The sequence below is a fragment of the Monodelphis domestica genome, chromosome X (genome assembly GCF_027887165.1).
Source record: "Monodelphis domestica isolate mMonDom1 chromosome X, mMonDom1.pri, whole genome shotgun sequence".
In the NCBI taxonomy this organism is placed as follows: domain Eukaryota; kingdom Metazoa; phylum Chordata; class Mammalia; order Didelphimorphia; family Didelphidae; genus Monodelphis; species Monodelphis domestica.
In genome coordinates, this window is record NC_077235.1 from 2,573,458 (window position 1) to 2,590,134 (window position 16,677).

Consider the following 16,677-nt stretch of genomic DNA (forward strand, 5'->3'; position numbering starts at 1 on the left):
CCAGATAGATACCTTTTTCTCTGGCCTCCTTTCTCTTTCCTTGGAAGGAAACAAATAAGCAAATGGTGCACAACTGGATACATTGCTGCACTTTCTTGGGACACAACAGATCACTTCCCCCAAACTCCCTTTAAGAAACTGTATATATTGTTGCCAGCTTCCTTCAGATGTAGCAGTCCTGGGGAGTGACAAGGACTGCCACTAGGAGGAGTGGGAGAGGCCCCGCCCCACGCCCCCACTGCCTCCACTGATGCTGCTTGCCCATCGCCTTTCTCCCCTCTGATGCTCTCCCAGTGCACTCGGTTCTTTGTCCATCTGTCCCCATCCTCCTGTGCTCCTCATTGATCACGCGCCACCGTGATGTTCCGTTCCGTTCTGTTCCAACGAACCAGCTGTAACTAGTTGGGTCATTTCTCCATTTACTGGGCCCTGACCTCTGCGGTCACCCCCGGGACACTTACTTGTCCAGCTGCAGTGTCCCTTCCAAGGCCGCCTCTTTGGTTTTAGTCCAGGAGAGCTGGTCATCCGGGCCAGTCCGTTAACTCCAAGTTGTCTTCCAGAACAATTGATTGATTCTCTCTGAAACTTCCCAGGCCTCCCCTCTTCCCACTTTGAGGTGGGAGGTGACATTGGAGGCCTCTTTTCATCTGCATTTCTGAGGTTATTCAAACCTATCCCCCCCCCCCCTTCTGTTGAAGTCTGTCCTCCCATCCTGGCTTCTTTCTTAGAAGTTGCACCTTGACCTCCTGCTGAAAGTCCTGGTGATTGTGTCTACTGCGTACAAAGCGGACTGTAGGCAGCAGCCACCCCAGGTCGCCAGGGCCCCTCCCCTGGTCAGGCCCCAACCCCAGCAAGCTTCTCTCCAGCAGTGTTCTGGCCTTTGACCAGCCCCCCTTCCAACTGTCCTCACAGGCGGGGAAGATGGACAGAAGCGGAGGAGGAGCCGGCCGGAAGCCTTCCCCACAGCGGAGGATATATTCTCCAAGTTTCAGCACCTTTCCCATTATGACCAGCACCAAGTCACGGCTCAGGTATGGGCCAGGCTCAAGTCTCCACACCTTGAGCCCTGCCTCCTCACTCTCATTTCCATCCTCCTGTCTCTTCCTTTTGCCTTTTCTTTTCTTTTGAGCAAGCCAAGCCTCCTGGCGGATCCCCTCCCTTTTCCCTTGGCGCTTCTCCGCTCAGCTGCTCAGCCTCATTCCCCTGCCCTCCCCAGGTCTCCCGGAATGTCCTGGAGCAGATCACAAGCTTTGCCCTTGGCATGTCATACCACCTGCCCTTGGTACAGCACGTACAGTTCATTTTCGACCTCATGGAATATTCACTCAGCATCAGTGGCCTCATCGACTTTGCTATCCAGGTGGGGAGTTGAAGGGCAACGGGTGGAGAAAGTGTCCTCTGGGGGCCAGAGATCAGGACATGGTCAGGCCAGGCTAGGTTAGACCAGGCTACAGAAGGCCCAAGGTGCAGAGAAGGATGGGAGATGGTACCGCTGGCTTGCTCACACAGCTCACACTCCCTCAGGGCCATAGGCTCTACAAGGCACTTTTCTCACAAGCCACTGAGGTAGGTAGAATCACTGTCATTTGAAAAAAGGCTCTTTGAGGTATAGATTTGTCCAAGGTCATACAGCTAGTAAGTAAAATGGCAGAGCTGGGCCTCCTCACTGAAAAGTTGTTCTCCTCTCTGGCATGCCAACCAAGGTTTTGTGACTCCATGAGGACCCCTATACTCTACGAGCTAGATGAGTGGAATGGTCCAAAGCCCTTCCCCTTCCTCTTCCCACTGCTAGCTTGCTGAGGAGAGGCCTCCCCTAGAGGTGGCCCCTGCGCCACTAGTCACTGGGGAAAGACAGTTGTGGGTGTCAGGAGCCCGGGATCCTAGAGAGACTAGGGAGAGGGCATAGGGCAGAGAATGGGAGGAAGGGATCTTCTTCTCACTTTCCTCCTGGTCCACATTGGTAGCTGCTGAACGAGCTGAGTGTGGTGGAGGCCGAGCTGCTTCTTAAGTCCTCAGACCTGGTGGGCAGTTATACTACTAGCCTGTGCCTGTGTATCGTGGCCGTATTGAGGCACTACCATGCCTGCCTCATCCTCAACCAAGATCAGATGGCACAGGTCTTTGAAGGGTAAGAAGAGAGGTCAGGAACCCCATGGGCCAGGGGACCCTAATTCCAAGGGCCCAGGGGTCAGGAGAGGGGCAGGTAGCCCACCTTCACTGCCCCAGGCCAGAACATGAAAGCCCCCAAACATGGGCTAACCCTGCTTCCCTCTTTCATCTCCCATCAGCCTTTGCGGGGTAGTAAAGCATGGCATGAACCGGTCGGACGGCTCCTCAGCAGAACGCTGCATCCTGGCCTATCTCTATGATCTGTACACCTCCTGCAGCCACCTAAAGAGCAAGTTTGGGGAGCTCTTCAGGTGAGAGAGGGATAAAGACCCAGGGATTAGGTCTGCTGGGTCTGGGGTGGCTTGGTTTGGGCTGCTATTTTCATTCCTAGGCTGGGCTAGGTCCTCCATGTAGCCCTGGTGCTTCTTGGTCTCCTTGACTTCCTGAGCCCAGGCCTTCATTTGTGTGCCCCCCGTGGCCTGGATCAGCCACCTCCCCCCCCCCCCCCCCCCCCCCCGTTCTCCCTCGACCTGGCCCCTCTCCTCCCCCTTGCTGTACTCCCCTGCTTCCTCCACTCCCAGTGACTTCTGCTCAAAAGTGAAGAATACCATCTACTGCAATGTGGAACCCTCTGAGTCGAACATGCGATGGGCCCCAGAGTTCATGATTGACACACTCGAGAACCCAGCAGCACACACCTTCACCTACTATACCGGCCTGGGCAAAAGCCTCAGTGAGAACCCTGCCAACAGATACAGCTTTGTCTGCAATGCCCTCATGCATGTCTGCGTGGGCCACCATGATCCTGACCGGTATGGGCTAGGCCCAGTGCCCTGGTGCATGGTAGGGGCACCTCCCCTTCCTTGCATTTTGCCATGGGCGGGGTTGGGGAGATGACCATGAGCTCAAGGCTGGGGCTGGTGCAAGGAGGGGAGCAGGAGGCCTTGGCCTTTCCCAAGGAACCTTTCCTGTCCCCCAGGGTGAATGACATTGCCATCTTGTGTGCTGAACTGACTGGTTACTGTAAAGCCCTGAGTGCGGAATGGCTTGGGGTGCTGAAGGCCTTATGCTGCTCTTCTAATAATGGCACCTGCGGCTTCAACGACCTGCTCTGCAATGTGGACGTGAGCCTGGGGTTGGAGGAAGGGGAGTGGGTGGGACACAGGGCCTGGGCTCCAGCCACCAGCCTCCAAGAGTAAGAGCAAAGTGTTGCTTTGGGCCCAGACCCTCTATTCTGGATCTCTGACTTCTCTTTTCTTCCCCAGGTCAGTGACCTGTCTTTTCATGACTCCCTTGCCACCTTCGTGGCCATCCTTATCGCCCGGCAGTGTCTGCTCCTAGAGGACCTCATCCGCTGTGCAGCCATTCCCTCACTGCTCAATGCTGGTGAGTGAACAGCCCCAAGGTCCCCTGACCCCAGAACCTCTCTTGGCCTTCAAGCCTAGACCCCTTGAATGGCTCCAGATGGCAAGAACTGGGTTCTAACTCAGACACGAGACTTTCTTGGCTCCTGTATTTGCTGAACTATGTGCAACCTCCCCACTCTGCTCTGCCCTGATGCTTGCAGACCCTTATGGTGCATCCCTCCCATTCTGTCCCTCTTAAAGCTCTGGTCTGCTTCCACTCCCACCCTGCCCTGCCCCTGCCCTCTCCTCTAGGCAGGATGCCCTTGGCTTCCTCTCAGATCAATCTTATTTTGTTTCCCCTACCAGCTTGCAGCGAACAGGACTCTGAACCAGGTGCCCGTCTAACCTGCCGAATCTTGCTCCATCTTTTTAAGACACCTCAACTGAACCCCTGCCAGGCCGATGGCAGTAAGTGGGCCCGACTGCTGACCCTTGCTTGTCAGGGACTTGGAGGTGGTTCCCTGGGGCACTCCACCCACTTTGTTCCGGTCTCTCCTGTTATGTATGAGCCCTCTTGAAATTCCAAGCTCTCTCTTCTTACCTCTGTCTTAGCATCAATACTTTGTATCTGTTCTAAAGCAGAAGAGTAGTAAGACCTAGGTGATGGGGGTTGTCAGGGTCTTACATCCAGGGAGTGTCTGAGGGCAGATTTGAACCCCGGTCCTCCTGATTCTAGGCCTGGAGCTCTATCCACTGAGCCACTGAGCTTCCCCGTTCATCTTTTTTTAAGGGTGGTTTCCTTTGTTTGGCATTCCAGCCACCTCGCCATTTCCTCTTCTCTCTTGTCTCGCCTCCTTCCTCCTGAAACCCCTAGTTCCCTCTAGGCCCAAGTCCTGTCCCTTCCTCCATGAGGCCTCTGCTCAGGCATTGATGCTTCTTTGGGACTGTTTGGTATTTCTCGTAGGGGTGTGGAGATGTAGTTTCTCCAGAGGAAACTGGAAGGTCTGTGGGGACAGGGGCTGTTGCCATTTCTTTATATTCTTATGGTCTTGCCCAGAGCCTGGTGCATGCATAGCAGGTGCTCTGGTGGTGGGTGCTCATTGAACTGACTAGCTCTCTCTCCCCAGATAAGCCTGCCGTGGGGATCCGTTCCTCCTGCGATCGGCACCTGCTGGCCGCCTCCCAGAACCGCATCGTAGATGGGGCTGTCTTTGCTGTGCTCAAGGCTGTGTTTGTGCTTGGTAGGGGTGGGGGGCTGGGGGAGTGGAGATGGGCATGGTACCCGCTGAGCCACAGAGTACAGGTTTTCCATCCTTAGAACGTGCCCAGGTTCTCCCCCTTTCTGTATACCCTAGGCCCCTTTGACAGCCATTTGGGGGAGGTTTCTCAGAGTACCACATTTTGCAATGTCTAATGCAGTGATCAGGCTGTTTAAAAGCAAAAACAAAGTGCCAGATCTCTGCTCAAGAAGCCCTGCTGCCGAGGCTAGGCTTGAGGGAGGAAGAGAGCTCCCTTCCTTCTTTCTCTTGTGTCCAGACTGGGTCTCATGTGGTCAGGCCTGATCGCCTTCTCTTCCCTTCTCTTCCCTGGACCATAGGGGATGCTGAGCTGAAGGGCTCAGGCTTCGCTCTGGCAGGAGGAGCAGATGAGCTCCCTGAGGAGGAGGGTGGGGGTGGCCGGAGGCCTGGGGGCCGCAGCTTCTCAGTGGAGACGGCCAGTCTCGATGTTTATGCCAAATATGTACTCCGGAGCATCTGCCAGCAGGTCAGTGCCTCCTGGGGCTCTGGGCACCCTCGGGCCTCAGCTCATGGGGCGTCTGTCTTTCAGCTCATTCTTCTCCACCAATGTTTGACTCCCCATCCCCTCTTCTCACCCAGGAGTGGGTAGGAGAGCGCTGCCTCAAGTCCCTGTGCGAAGACAGCAATGACCTCCAGGATCCTGTGCTGAGCAGCGCCCAGGCCCAGCGCCTCATGCAGCTTATCTGCTACCCACATCGGCTGCTAGACAACGAGGACGGGGACAATCCCCAACGACAGCGCATCAAGCGCATTCTACAGGTATGGGCCGGGGCTGGGCAGAGAAGGAAGGCAGGGCCTGTGCAAGAGGGCGACTCTCAGGGAGAGGCTGGAGAGTGACTGGAGTTGCCAGGGGAAGGTGTGGGCTGCTAGCCTGGCCTTGGAAGGGAGGCCAGAATAGGCCTAGCAGCTGGCCTCAAAGATTCCCAGAGATCTCTGGCCATCCTGGCTCCTGTGGGCAGGGTGCTGGCCTCTGTCACAGGCTCATCCTGTATGCCAGGCAGCCGGCTGGGAAGCTGTTGAGGGAGAGACTCAATCTGCGCCCTCAAAGCCTATACCGTCTAGGAGGGCCCATAAGACAGCTACACAGGCCTACCCAGAATGGAAATGAATAGGAACAGTGGCAGCTCACCTCCACCTAGCATTCCAGTCAGGTTTTCAAAGGGCCTCACATAGGTTCTAACTCACTGGATCCTCACAGCCACCCTATGAAGCAGGTGCTGCTGTCATCTCTAGCTGAGGAGACTGAGGCTCAAGACTGAGGCTTGTCCAGGGTTACATTCACACAGCTAGACAATGGATGAGGCCCGAATTGACCTCTGTGGCGCCCCCTAGTGGCCCAAATGAGGCTGGTCTGAGCATAGAGGAGGCTGATAGTAGCACCACCACCACCACCCCCAACCCCCGCCCCGCCCTTCCATTGGCACCTAGTCCAGGGCCTGCCTCCCTTGCCCATGGCACCCACAGCAGAAATGCATACTTTTTGAACTGAACCTGATTCATTGGCACCTTTAAGGTCTTCGGCCTAAGCAGGGCCTCCCAGCAGCCCTCTGACACAGGACTGTGAGTGTGATCCATAGATCACAAATGAGGAAACTGAGGTTCCAGTGAGCTGGCCAGAGTTGTTCAATGACTGAGTAGGGAATTCCAGCTCGGGTTTGCCAGTTCTTTTGGAGCTTCTTGTCATTTGGAGCTGCCCATTCAAAAGCAGGATGGGGTTACCTCGCTGCTTAGTGCTGCTGTCCTACCTGAAGGAGCCAGAGGCATGGCCTGCCTTGGGCCCTTTCACAATGGCAGCTCCCATTTGGGTAGGCCTTTATGTAAGCTTTCAATATGTAGTTATTAGAAGCCTGGGCCGCCCCTGTTTCATAGCTAAGACTAAGGATACTGAGGCTCTGGTCAAGTGACTTGCACAGGGTCCCAAAACTCACTGAGTGTCGGAGGCAGTCCAGTAGCACCATCCACACCGGCCTGTTGCCCACAAGACTGTGCAGTTTGTTGTGATGGGTGGGTGGCCTCCAAGAGGCCAGGGAAACTAATGAGCATGGGGGGTGGGGCGGGGCCTGTGTGGCAGAATCTGGACCAGTGGACCATGCGCCAGTCTTCCCTGGAGCTACAGCTCATGATTAAACAGACCCCTAACAACGTGAGTAACCAAGCCCCCTTCCCCTCCTCTTCCTACCCCCAGCTGGGGGCAAGAGGGAGGGGCCAGCAGAGAAAGCCCCAGGGCTTCTGGTCTGGGAGAGGTAAAGGGGGAGGGAAGACGGCAGAAATGGGGGGCTGAGTGTGGCTCAGGCCCAAGGCTTGTGGAGGGGTAAGACTGTTTGCTTTGGAAGCTGGTGATCTAGGTGGGGGGATGAGGCGGGAGGGGGGTGGTGGTAGAGAAAATGGAGATGCTGGAGGGCAGGATTTCCAATGGAGTCCTGTCCCCCACCCTGCCATCTGCCCTCCTCCTCCTCCACCCCTGCCATCACCTCCCACCATCTGCCCTCCTGCGCCTCCAGCTGGCTATCTAGCCCTCCCATCCCCCTCGTCCTCCCTAGGAGATGAACTCCCTCCTGGAGAATATTGCCAAGGCTACCATTGAGGTTTTCCAGCAGTCAGCAGAGACGGGTGCAGCTGCAGGAGGCCCTGCTGCCACTGTACCCCCCAGCAACAACAAGGCTAAGCCTGTCCTCAGGTGGGGTAAAAGCCTTTTGGCCCATCCTCTTCCACCTAAATATATCCATGGAGATACTAGCGTGGTCTCCTGGGAGGGGGAGGGACGGCCTTGTCTGCCACACTGTCCTCCCTTGACCTGACCCTGCCACATCTGCCTTCTCCCCCCACCCCCAGCTCTCTGGAGCGCTCTGGAGTGTGGCTAGTGGCTCCACTCATCGCCAAGCTGCCCACCTCTGTGCAGGGCCATGTGCTGAAGGCTGCCGGGGAAGAGCTAGAGAAGGGGCAGCATCTGGGCTCTTCCTCCCGGAAGGAGCGAGACAGGCAGAAACAGAAGAGGTGAGTGAGCAGTCAAGATCAGAATGAGGCGGCCTGCTCAGACACCAGGAAGCACTGGGGGAAAGCGAGGTCCGAGCTGCCAGCCCAGGGAGTAGAAGCCCAGCAGGGAGCCTCCTGGAAACCTCATTCCCAGTCCCTGCTCACTCTCTCTTCCCCCATCCCCTGGCTTCTTCCATCAGCATGTCCCTACTGAGCCAGCAGCCCTTCTTGTCTCTGGTGCTGACATGCCTAAAAGGGCAGGATGAGCAGCGCGAAGGCCTCCTCACCTCCCTCTACAGCCAGGTACACCAGGTATGAATGGAGGGGTGGCAGCTCCGGCCCAGCTGCTCACAGACAGGGAGGGGAGGGGAGAGAAGGGGAGGGACACTCCTAGGGCCATGGCATGTTCCACAAGGGCATGGTCCTGCCTGGCTTTCTCCTAGATTGTTAACAACTGGCGAGATGACCAATACTTGGACAACTGTAAGTCCAAGCAACTGATGCACGAGGCCCTAAAGCTGCGGCTTAACCTGGTGAGCCCCAGGGGTAGGGGGTAGGGGGTTGGGGGCCTAGGGTCAGGAGCCAGGACTAACACTTGGTCAAGCAGGAGCCCAGGAAGACCTGGGGAGTGGGGAGAAGGGACCACCAACTAACTGCTCCAGTGGGGGCGAGAGGGCAGCCTGGAACTCTGGGCTGGCTGAGCAGGAGCTGATGGGCTTGAGCCTATTTAAGATGTCAGCCAGCCCTGCCCCGGTGGGGCCTGGCCACTTTATTTGCCAGATGAGGTTACTGAGATTCAAAGAAGGGGGAATCGCTTGTAATAGCAAGGCCAGGTTAGGCTGGAGCCCAGATGCTTCTTTCTCCTGGCCCAATGTGCTCTCCCTCACAATCGCTGTCAGGATTGGCCTACCATTTCAGTTCACCTTTGCCTCTGATCCTGGCAGGTGGGGGGCATGTTTGACACGGTTCAGAGGAGCACCCAGCAGACAACTGATTGGGCTATTCTCCTCCTGGAGATCATCATCAGTGGCACTGTGGATATGCAGTCCAACAAGTAACCTCCTCCCCCAGACCCCAGCCCTTTCCCACAATGGCCCCTGGTGGGGCACTCTCAATGGCACAGCCAAGCCAGAGCCCCTCACCTGCATTTCAAGCCCTGAGGTGGGAGGGAAGGTGTGGCTGTGTTCACTGCCATGGACCCCTTGGCCCTGGGAACACCGCTGGCACCTCTGATTCCCTCTGCAGTGACTCATGGACCACCCGGTCCATCAAAAGCCCTCTACTCAGCCTGTCCTCTGTGTGCATGTGTGTGACCCTCTGTGTCTACATATGCCCCCTGTGTGTTCGTGTACCCCTCTTTTGCAGTGAGCTCTTCACCACTGTGTTGGATATGCTCAGTGTGCTTATCAATGGGACATTGGCCGCAGACATGTCCAGCATTTCTCAGGGAAGCATGGAGGAAAACAAACGGGCATACATGAATTTGGTGAAGAAATTACAGGTGAGCAGGAGGGCTGGAGGGCAGCACCTGGCCTCCACCTTGCATTCCCTAGCCCTTCCTTCCAAGCTGAACTCTGCTGCCTTCAGTTCCCCATTCTGCTTGCCCTTCTTTTTCTTGCCCCATCTCCTGGTTCCCTGTGTCTTCCCCCTTTGGGGTGGGTGTTGGGGGGTGTCCCTGACTCTGTGCCATTCTATCCCTTCTTGTGCCTGCAGAAGGAGCTAGGGGAACGCCAATCTGACAGTCTGGAGAAAGTGCACCAGCTCCTGCCACTGCCCAAGCAGACCCGGGATGTCATCACTTGCGAGCCACAGGGCTCCCTCATTGACACCAAAGGCAATAAGATTGCTGGCTTTGATTCTATCTTCAAGAAGGAGGCATGTTCCCTTCCTTTTCCCAACTATTCAGCTGACTCTCCCTCTCCCTGGCCCGGAGCCCTTCTTGCCTGGTTGCTCCTTGACAAGGCCTCTCTGGATTATGGGAGACATTCTCAACTTGGCATCAGCAGTGGTGGTGGGTCTTTACCTGCCACCCTCCTGAAGCACCACTCCCCTTTCTCCCTAGCTTCCTTTCCCAACCATTTCTGGGCACCCTTTCCATTTCTCTGTACCCCATGACACTTTCCTTGCCCTGGGTGAACCTCCCCAGACCACCTGTCTTTGTAGCCAGCTCATGTGAATGGTGAGTGGCCCAGATCTAGGCCAAGTCTAGAGAGATGAAATAGAAAAGGGTGACTTCAGAGTGTCCATTATAGGCAGGCCCACATTTTCTCATCTCTTCCCACTCGCTTATTTAACCTCAAGTTGCCCCCTCATCTGCTCCAGTATCTTTCCTGGCCCTGCGTTGTTCTCAGTGTTTCCAGTACATCATCTCTCTCTCTCTCTCTCTGCCTGGGCAGGGCCTCCAAGTCTCCACCAAACAGAAGATCTCACCCTGGGATATGTTCGAAGGGCTGAAGCCATCAGCACCACTGTCCTGGGGCTGGTTTGGGACTGTACGAGTGGATCGGCGGGTGGCCAGGGGAGAAGAACAACAGCGCCTCTTGCTGTACCACACCCACCTGCGACCTCGGCCCCGGACCTACTACCTGGAACCATTGCCACTGCCCCCAGAAGATGAAGAACCACCTGCCCCTACTCTCCTGGAGCCAGAGAAGAAGGCGCCTGAGCCCCCCAAAGCTGACAAGGCTGGGGCAGCTCCCCCTAGCACAGAGGAACGCAAGAAGAAGCCTCCCAAAAGCAAGAAACGTCCCCAGGCAGCCAGCAAGACCGAGGTCAGCTCTCTGCCCAGGCTCACGCTCTCTGCGGGGTCGGGGGCACTCAAGGCAGGAAAGAAACCGCCCTTAGAACTTCCGGCTCCTCTTCACTTGTCCCACTCATTCACTCTTCTCCCTTGCTACATGCAGGACTATGGCCTGGGCCCAGGGCGGAGTGGCTCCTTTGTTCCAGTGCCCACAGACCTCCTCCATCACACCTCTGGCAGCTCTATATCTCGCTTTGGCTACCCACAGACACCTGTGACACTCTACACACAGAACCAACCTCTGCCTGCGGGTGAGTGCCAACCCCAAGCAGGGGAAGGCATCCAGTTGAGTAGGACCTTTTGATGGTGGCTGGCTGCTCTCTGCCTCACTTTGGCAAAATAGGAAGCTCACTGGCCCCCGAGACTAACAAAATTGAGGGAAAGCCTAGAGAGTGCAGGTCGTTAACGGCCCACTATTCTGAGCTGCCCCCCCCCAAGTCCTGCTTCTGCTTCCCAGCCCTCTGCTCTCCCAGTTCAGGCTCTTCTCCTTGCCAGGGGGCCCTCGCTTGGATACCACATATCGCCCAGTGAGGATGCCAGTGCCCAAGATCCAGACTAGACCGTCATACCCTGGGGTGTTATCTTCACCTATAACCGGAGTCATAATTGACCCTTCCTACAAGACTCCTGTGTACCGACAGCAGCAGCCCCCGGTGCCACAGGGCCAACTCCTACGCCAACAGCTCCAAGCCAAGCTGGTGAGAGAGCTAGCAGGGAGGGACTTCAGGAGAAAGGCTTGGGATGAAGAATGGGGGGAGGGCATGGAAAGGGCTCTGAAGTGTCCAAACCCCATCCAGACAGGATGTTTATGGTAGGAAATGTGGGGAAGGGAATCTTGGGAGGGAGGGGATCAAGGCAGAAAAAAGGGAAGGAGGCAAGGCAAAGTCTTTGTGCCTTTTCCCTTCACAGAGTCAGGGGATGTTAGGCCAACCACCTGTCCGACAGATGAACCCAAATTCCTCCTATGGTTCACTGCAGGCTTCCCAGGTAAGGCCATGAGGGAGGGAGGGAGGAAGGAAGGGTTGGGGGGGGCAGAGTTTTCTTGACCCTGACCTGTCTCCTCTTCTACCCAGGGCTATACTCCTTATGGTTCCCACATTGGACTACAACAGCACACTGGCCCAGCAGGCACAATGGTGCCCCCCAGCTACTCTGGCCAGCCCTATCAGAGTCCCCATCCTGCTGCCAACCCTACTCTCGTGGATCCCACACGCCATCTCCAGCAGAGGCCCAGTGGCTATGTGCACCAGCAGGCCCCAGGCTATGGACATGGGCTGCCCACCACTCAAAGGTAGCTAGGGTATTGATGAAGGTTTACAACAGGGAACTCAGGGAAAGTGGGCAAGGTAGGGAAGACCACACTGATGGCAGGGGCACATTCGGATTGAGGATATGTATCTGACCAGTCTTGGGTCTACTGGGCCTGGACCTGGAGGTGCCAATCAAATGAATCTGGCTTCAGATCCTAGAATCTTAGCATTCTAAAGGAGCTCACAGGTCAGCTAGGCTAACCTGTCCATGAGGAAATTGAAGTCCCAAGAGGTTCTTGACACTATGCAGTGTAATCTAGTAAGGAGCAGAGTGTGTGTGTGTGTGTGTGTGTGTGTGTGTGTGTGTGTGTGTGAGAGAGAGAGAGAGAGAGAGAGAGAGAAAGAGAGAGAGAGAGAGAGACAGAGAGAGAGACAGAGAGAGAAGGAGGGAGACAGGAGAGAGATTAAGAGAGGAGAGAGAGAGAGAGAGAGGGAAAGCATGCTAGGTGGGTATGAGGAATGACTAATGTAACTCAGGCATGGTCTCTACCCTCAGGGGCCATATAATCTAGAATGGGGCAAAGATGCTGCCCCAGACCTACTTCTCATGGAATATTGTGTGCTCTTTGGCCTCAGAGGTAGAAACACACTGTGAGGGGGAGGGCTCCACCTATGTGTCCCAGGAGAAAGGAAGACACCTCCCATCGAGCACCTTAACCAGGCTTGAAATGGGGAAAGGAATTGAAAAAGGAAGCCCTAGACTGCCAGTGAAGGCCTGGGGAAGCAGCCTGAGCCAAGAGCCTAGGCTGTGTTTGGGGTCGGAGAGGGAATCAAGAAGGCAGCAGGCATGGGAAGGCCTTGAGCCCCTTACCCTTTGACTGGGCAGCAGCAGGGCCTAGTCAAGGCTGCTACCACAATGGCAGAACCATACGATAAGCCCCTGGGAGTGAGTGTCATTGGGATTCTTAGGCAGAGAGCACTTGGATGCCTTTTCTGAGCCCTCTTCCCAGCAGTCCTGGGAGGGAGAGAGGGAGGCATTATCAGGCTCATTTTACAGCTGAAGAATGTGAAGGTCTCAGAAGGGAAGGAAGCCTCCTCTTTCGGCACTCCTCAGGGCTTTCAGAAAGGAGAAGAGCAGGATTCCTAGTTTGCCCTGCCTAAGAGACTCCGAGGGAACAAGAAGAACAAGTGAACCCCCCACCTCCACTAATTATTTCTGTGCCTTCCGCTTGGCTTCTGGATCCCATTCTGGGCCACAGAAATGTATGGACCTTTCTGAAGTAGCCCATCCCACTGCTGTGGGTCCAAGCCAGGGCAGAAAAGGAAGAAGCTGAGAGCCTCCTCCCTGAGCAGCTCAGGCTAGTGCTAGGGAGATGAGGCTTCCTGATGTGGAAGAAGAACTGTAGGGTCCCAGGGGAGAGCCAGAGGGGAGCTTAAAGGCCATCTATTTCAGTTCTCTCATTTTGTAGAGGAGGACACTGAGACCCTGAGATGTTATGTGACTTGCCCAGGGTCACAATGACAGACGGTAGTAAAACTAGGAGTCACCTCCATGTCCTGTGACTCCAGACCCAGTGCTCGTTTGCTCTTTTCAGTGTTCCTTGCCACATGAGTAATGTGGCCTGAAAGAGCCCAGAAAGAAAGGGGAAGGACAGGTAGTCGGGTCAGGATGATCATAGAGCAACAGTGTAAGATGACGTCATTGTCCATTCAAGAACATGAACCCCTGGAGGCCCAGAGGCAGGAATGACTGTACCACTGGAGACTGGGGGAGGCCTGGGTCGAGGCAGTGCTCAAATGATCATTTGGCTTGAGTTGGAGGCAGGGGTTGTCTTTGGGAGATTGGGAGAGTGGCTAAGAAAGGCTGGATCCTGCTACTCAAAGCCCTTTAAAGCCAGGCTCGAGATATTTGGACCTGAACTAGTAGGAAATAGGGAGCCATTAGAAGGTTTCTATACCCTGCAGAGAGAAGCCGTTTCGAAAGATGAATATGCCAGCAGTAGTGTGTAAGAGGCCTCATCACAGAAAGAGCTTGCCAGTGGTAATTGCTGCTAGGAGGCTACCATAGTGAACCCAAAACAAAAGGGACGGACCACCTGGACTAATTGTGGCAGCAGTAGGAATGCGAGAGGAAGAGATGAATTTGAAAGATGGCCAAGAAGCTATGGAAGATGGAAGCACCCCAGATGACTGGGAGGCTTCTGGCCTGGTTGGCCTATGAATAGACATGGGGCCAGTGGGGAGGAGAGCTGCTCTCGCTATTTGCCTTTCAAAAAGACTTGGCTGCTTTGCAACAATATCGCTACCTATACAAGGACTGTCCCTTGTAACCAAGAGGGAGAGTGCCTAACAGCAGACACAGTCTCATCCCCAGCTCACTCCTGCTCTCCTGGGAGGAGGGAGGGACATGGGCACTACTGGTGGGCTTCTGAGTGGCCAGGTTGTTTGGTAGGTAGGAGTTGGGGAGAATGGGAGAGCACTGTCGCCCTGGGGTGCAGTGCAAGTTCCATGCCAGAGGGATGTACCTCAGTGATTGTTGAAGGCCTGGGGAGTGAAAGCATTGGAGAAGAGAAGAAAAGGCTCATTTGGTCTAAGCTGGGGGTGGGGGTGACCAGAGAAGAGGCCGAAGAAAGAAGAGCCAAAGAAAGCAATGAGTATACCCGGGTACACAGCAGTTGGTAACCCAGAAGAAAAGGCCACCTCCCAGTCTGCAGAGGAGAAAGGGAGCCGCATGGCGACAACTGCCCATCTTCAAGGCCCTGGAAAAGAGACCGAGGCACAGCTCAAGCCAGTCTGTGTGTATCCTCTACTCACAAGGCCTGGTTTTCCTTCCTTGCTGCCGCCCAGACAGAACTGGCTGCAGCTGGCTAATGGGAAGAAATGACGTGTAAAGGAAGGCAGAGACTATGCAGAGCCTCGAGAATGCAGTCTCTCTCTCCCCCAGAGGTCTCTTCTGAGCAAGAGACTCCCCTTGTCTCGGCTTGGGCAGAGGGAGGCAGGGGGCTGGAGAAGATGGCCCTTGAGGTCTCTTCCAAAGCAAAGAAGCTGTGGTGCTTTTCTCTCATTGGTGCTCTTCCCTCTGCCCCACCCTGCAGGTTCACCCACCAGTCACTCCAGCAGACACCCATGATGGGGACCATGACCCCCTTGAGTGCTCAGGGGGTTCCTGCTGGTGTCCGCCCCAGTCCCATCCTGCCTGAGCAGCAGCAGCAGCAGCAACAGCAGCAGCAGCAGCAGCAGCAGCAACAGCAGCAATACCACATTCGGCAGCAGCAGCAGCAACAGCAGCTCCTGAGGGTGAGTGGGAGCAGTGGGGCTCTACTTCAGCCTGGGGTCTCAGCTGATGACCCCGTAAGGGCCTTGACTTCAGCCAGGCAGGATGGAAGAGGGCCAGGCTGCCCAAGAGACTGTAGGAGGGAGCTGCCCCTCAGCTCCTCTGACAATCCCGCTGAGGTTCCTTCCTTCCCCTAAGCCTGTTCAAACTTGGACCCAATTTTGTCCTCCCTTGTCTGCCTCCAGCAGCAGCAGCAGCAGCAGCAGCAGCAGCAGCAGCAGCAGCAGCAGCAGCAGCAGCAGCAGCAGCAGCAGCAGCAACAGCAGCAGCAGCAGCAGCAGCAGCAGCAGCAGGCAGCGCCCCCCCCACCTCAACCACAGCCGCAGCCCCAGGTAGCCGCCGCGGTGCCACAGCCCCAGGCTCAGGGACAGCCGTCCGGGCTGGGCATGCAGCCCATTGTGAGTGGGACAGGGACAGGGCCAGGGGGGAGTGGGGGGAAGGAGGGGAGGAGGTGTGGGCCACAGGCTGTGCCAGGGGGCCAAGGGCCAGGCAGCATGAGGCATCTGGGAGGACTCTCCCTGGCAAAGGACAGGTATGATGGGAATCTCTTCCCCCACCCCCTTAGTTCCAGCGGCAGGGCCTTCAGCAGACACAGCAGCAGCAACAGACAGCAGCCCTGGTCCGGCAGCTCCAGCAGCAGCTTTCCAGTAAGCCATCTCCCTTCTCTCCTTCCCCAGGAGCATCCCCTGCCTTGTCTTTGGGTTTTAAGGGCAGGCCTAGGGAGCTGGGAAGGGGAGAAGTCAGGTGTCCATCCCCGATGGCCCTTTGTGCTTCAACCCTGATCCGTCTCTGATCTCCGCAGATACGCAGCCTCAGCCCAACACCAACATGTTTGGACGATACTAAGCCACCTGAAGGAGCTGCCCGTTGACTGGACCTGACCCTGGCCCCTTCCTTGGGCTCCATTTTTAATGAGTTTTTAATATTTTTGTTAAGATGAGGCTGCCGCACTGTCGGGTTTTGTACACTATTTATACGGATACCCTGGGGCTGGCTGCAGCACCCTATATACAGAGCCTCTTTGCAAAGGGAGTGTTTGGGATCTGTGTTTGTTGGGATGGGAGTGGGTGGCGGGGGCTTAGGGAAACATGTAAAGGTTGTGGCTGATGCAGCCTGGGTCCTTGACATTGAAAGGGACCTCAGAGGCCATCTAACCCAACCCAAAGGCCCTCAGGTCTGTTCGTAAGGTCAGAGATTTCAAGCTGAAAGACACCTTAGAGGTCATTCAGTCCAGCCTCCTCATTTCATGGAGGAGCAAACTGAGGCCCAGATGGGTTCAATGATTTGCCCAGAGTCACATAACTCATGTCTGAGGTGGCATTTGAACCCAGAACTTCTTAAGGGGAGGTGGAACTCTTCTGCCCTGCGGAGTCCTAGTGCCAGAAGAGGCTCACTGGGCCTAATGCTTAGGCTTCTGGGCTTCTCCCTCCCCCTTCTCTCCTTCCTTCACTTCTCAGAGGGGAGTTTGCTGGGGCCTGATTTGTCCCCTAAGCAAGAAGGAAGAGTCTTCCTCCCTGTCTTGTTGGATTGCTCAGATGAATCTCAGTTGCTTTGCAGGAGGCTTTCC

The 16,677-nt window shown here is 55.7% G+C and overlaps 2 protein-coding genes across 13 annotated transcripts in view; one reads left to right on the plus strand and one right to left on the minus strand.

Annotated features, from left to right (window-relative positions):
* Window positions 1–16,677, minus strand: part of IL2RG (interleukin 2 receptor subunit gamma) — a 29,922-nt gene that overhangs the window by 12,186 nt on the left and 1,059 nt on the right. The window lies entirely within an intron of this gene.
* LOC100013374 (non-POU domain-containing octamer-binding protein) overlaps window positions 1–16,677 on the plus strand; it is a 109,172-nt gene that overhangs the window by 7,126 nt on the left and 85,369 nt on the right. Inside the window, exons 17-44 of one of the 12 annotated variants that reach the window (XM_056809488.1) lie at window positions 913–1,031; window positions 1,217–1,360; window positions 1,965–2,128; window positions 2,289–2,420; window positions 2,691–2,921; window positions 3,089–3,233; window positions 3,375–3,495; window positions 3,822–3,923; window positions 4,583–4,696; window positions 5,053–5,219; window positions 5,333–5,512; window positions 6,825–6,896; window positions 7,294–7,430; window positions 7,586–7,747; window positions 7,927–8,038; window positions 8,170–8,259; window positions 8,671–8,780; window positions 9,092–9,227; window positions 9,440–9,601; window positions 10,123–10,497; window positions 10,630–10,777; window positions 11,022–11,224; window positions 11,436–11,513; window positions 11,600–11,817; window positions 14,872–15,073; window positions 15,296–15,508; window positions 15,676–15,757; window positions 15,913–16,138. In XM_056809488.1, the coding sequence (XP_056665466.1) occupies window positions 913–1,031; window positions 1,217–1,360; window positions 1,965–2,128; window positions 2,289–2,420; window positions 2,691–2,921; window positions 3,089–3,233; window positions 3,375–3,495; window positions 3,822–3,923; window positions 4,583–4,696; window positions 5,053–5,219; window positions 5,333–5,512; window positions 6,825–6,896; window positions 7,294–7,430; window positions 7,586–7,747; window positions 7,927–8,038; window positions 8,170–8,259; window positions 8,671–8,780; window positions 9,092–9,227; window positions 9,440–9,601; window positions 10,123–10,497; window positions 10,630–10,777; window positions 11,022–11,224; window positions 11,436–11,513; window positions 11,600–11,817; window positions 14,872–15,073; window positions 15,296–15,508; window positions 15,676–15,757; window positions 15,913–15,956 (4,163 nt within the window). In that variant the 3' untranslated portion in view covers window positions 15,957–16,138. Of the gene's footprint in view, window positions 1–912; window positions 1,032–1,216; window positions 1,361–1,964; window positions 2,129–2,288; window positions 2,421–2,690; window positions 2,922–3,088; window positions 3,234–3,374; window positions 3,496–3,821; window positions 3,924–4,582; window positions 4,697–5,052; window positions 5,220–5,332; window positions 5,513–6,824; window positions 6,897–7,293; window positions 7,431–7,585; window positions 7,748–7,926; window positions 8,039–8,169; window positions 8,260–8,670; window positions 8,781–9,091; window positions 9,228–9,439; window positions 9,602–10,122; window positions 10,498–10,629; window positions 10,778–11,021; window positions 11,225–11,435; window positions 11,514–11,599; window positions 11,818–14,871; window positions 15,074–15,295; window positions 15,509–15,675; window positions 15,758–15,912; window positions 16,139–16,677 lie in introns of those variants that run through there. The other 11 variants (XM_056809492.1, XM_056809489.1, XM_056809493.1 and 8 more) reach the window with 11 other exon arrangements.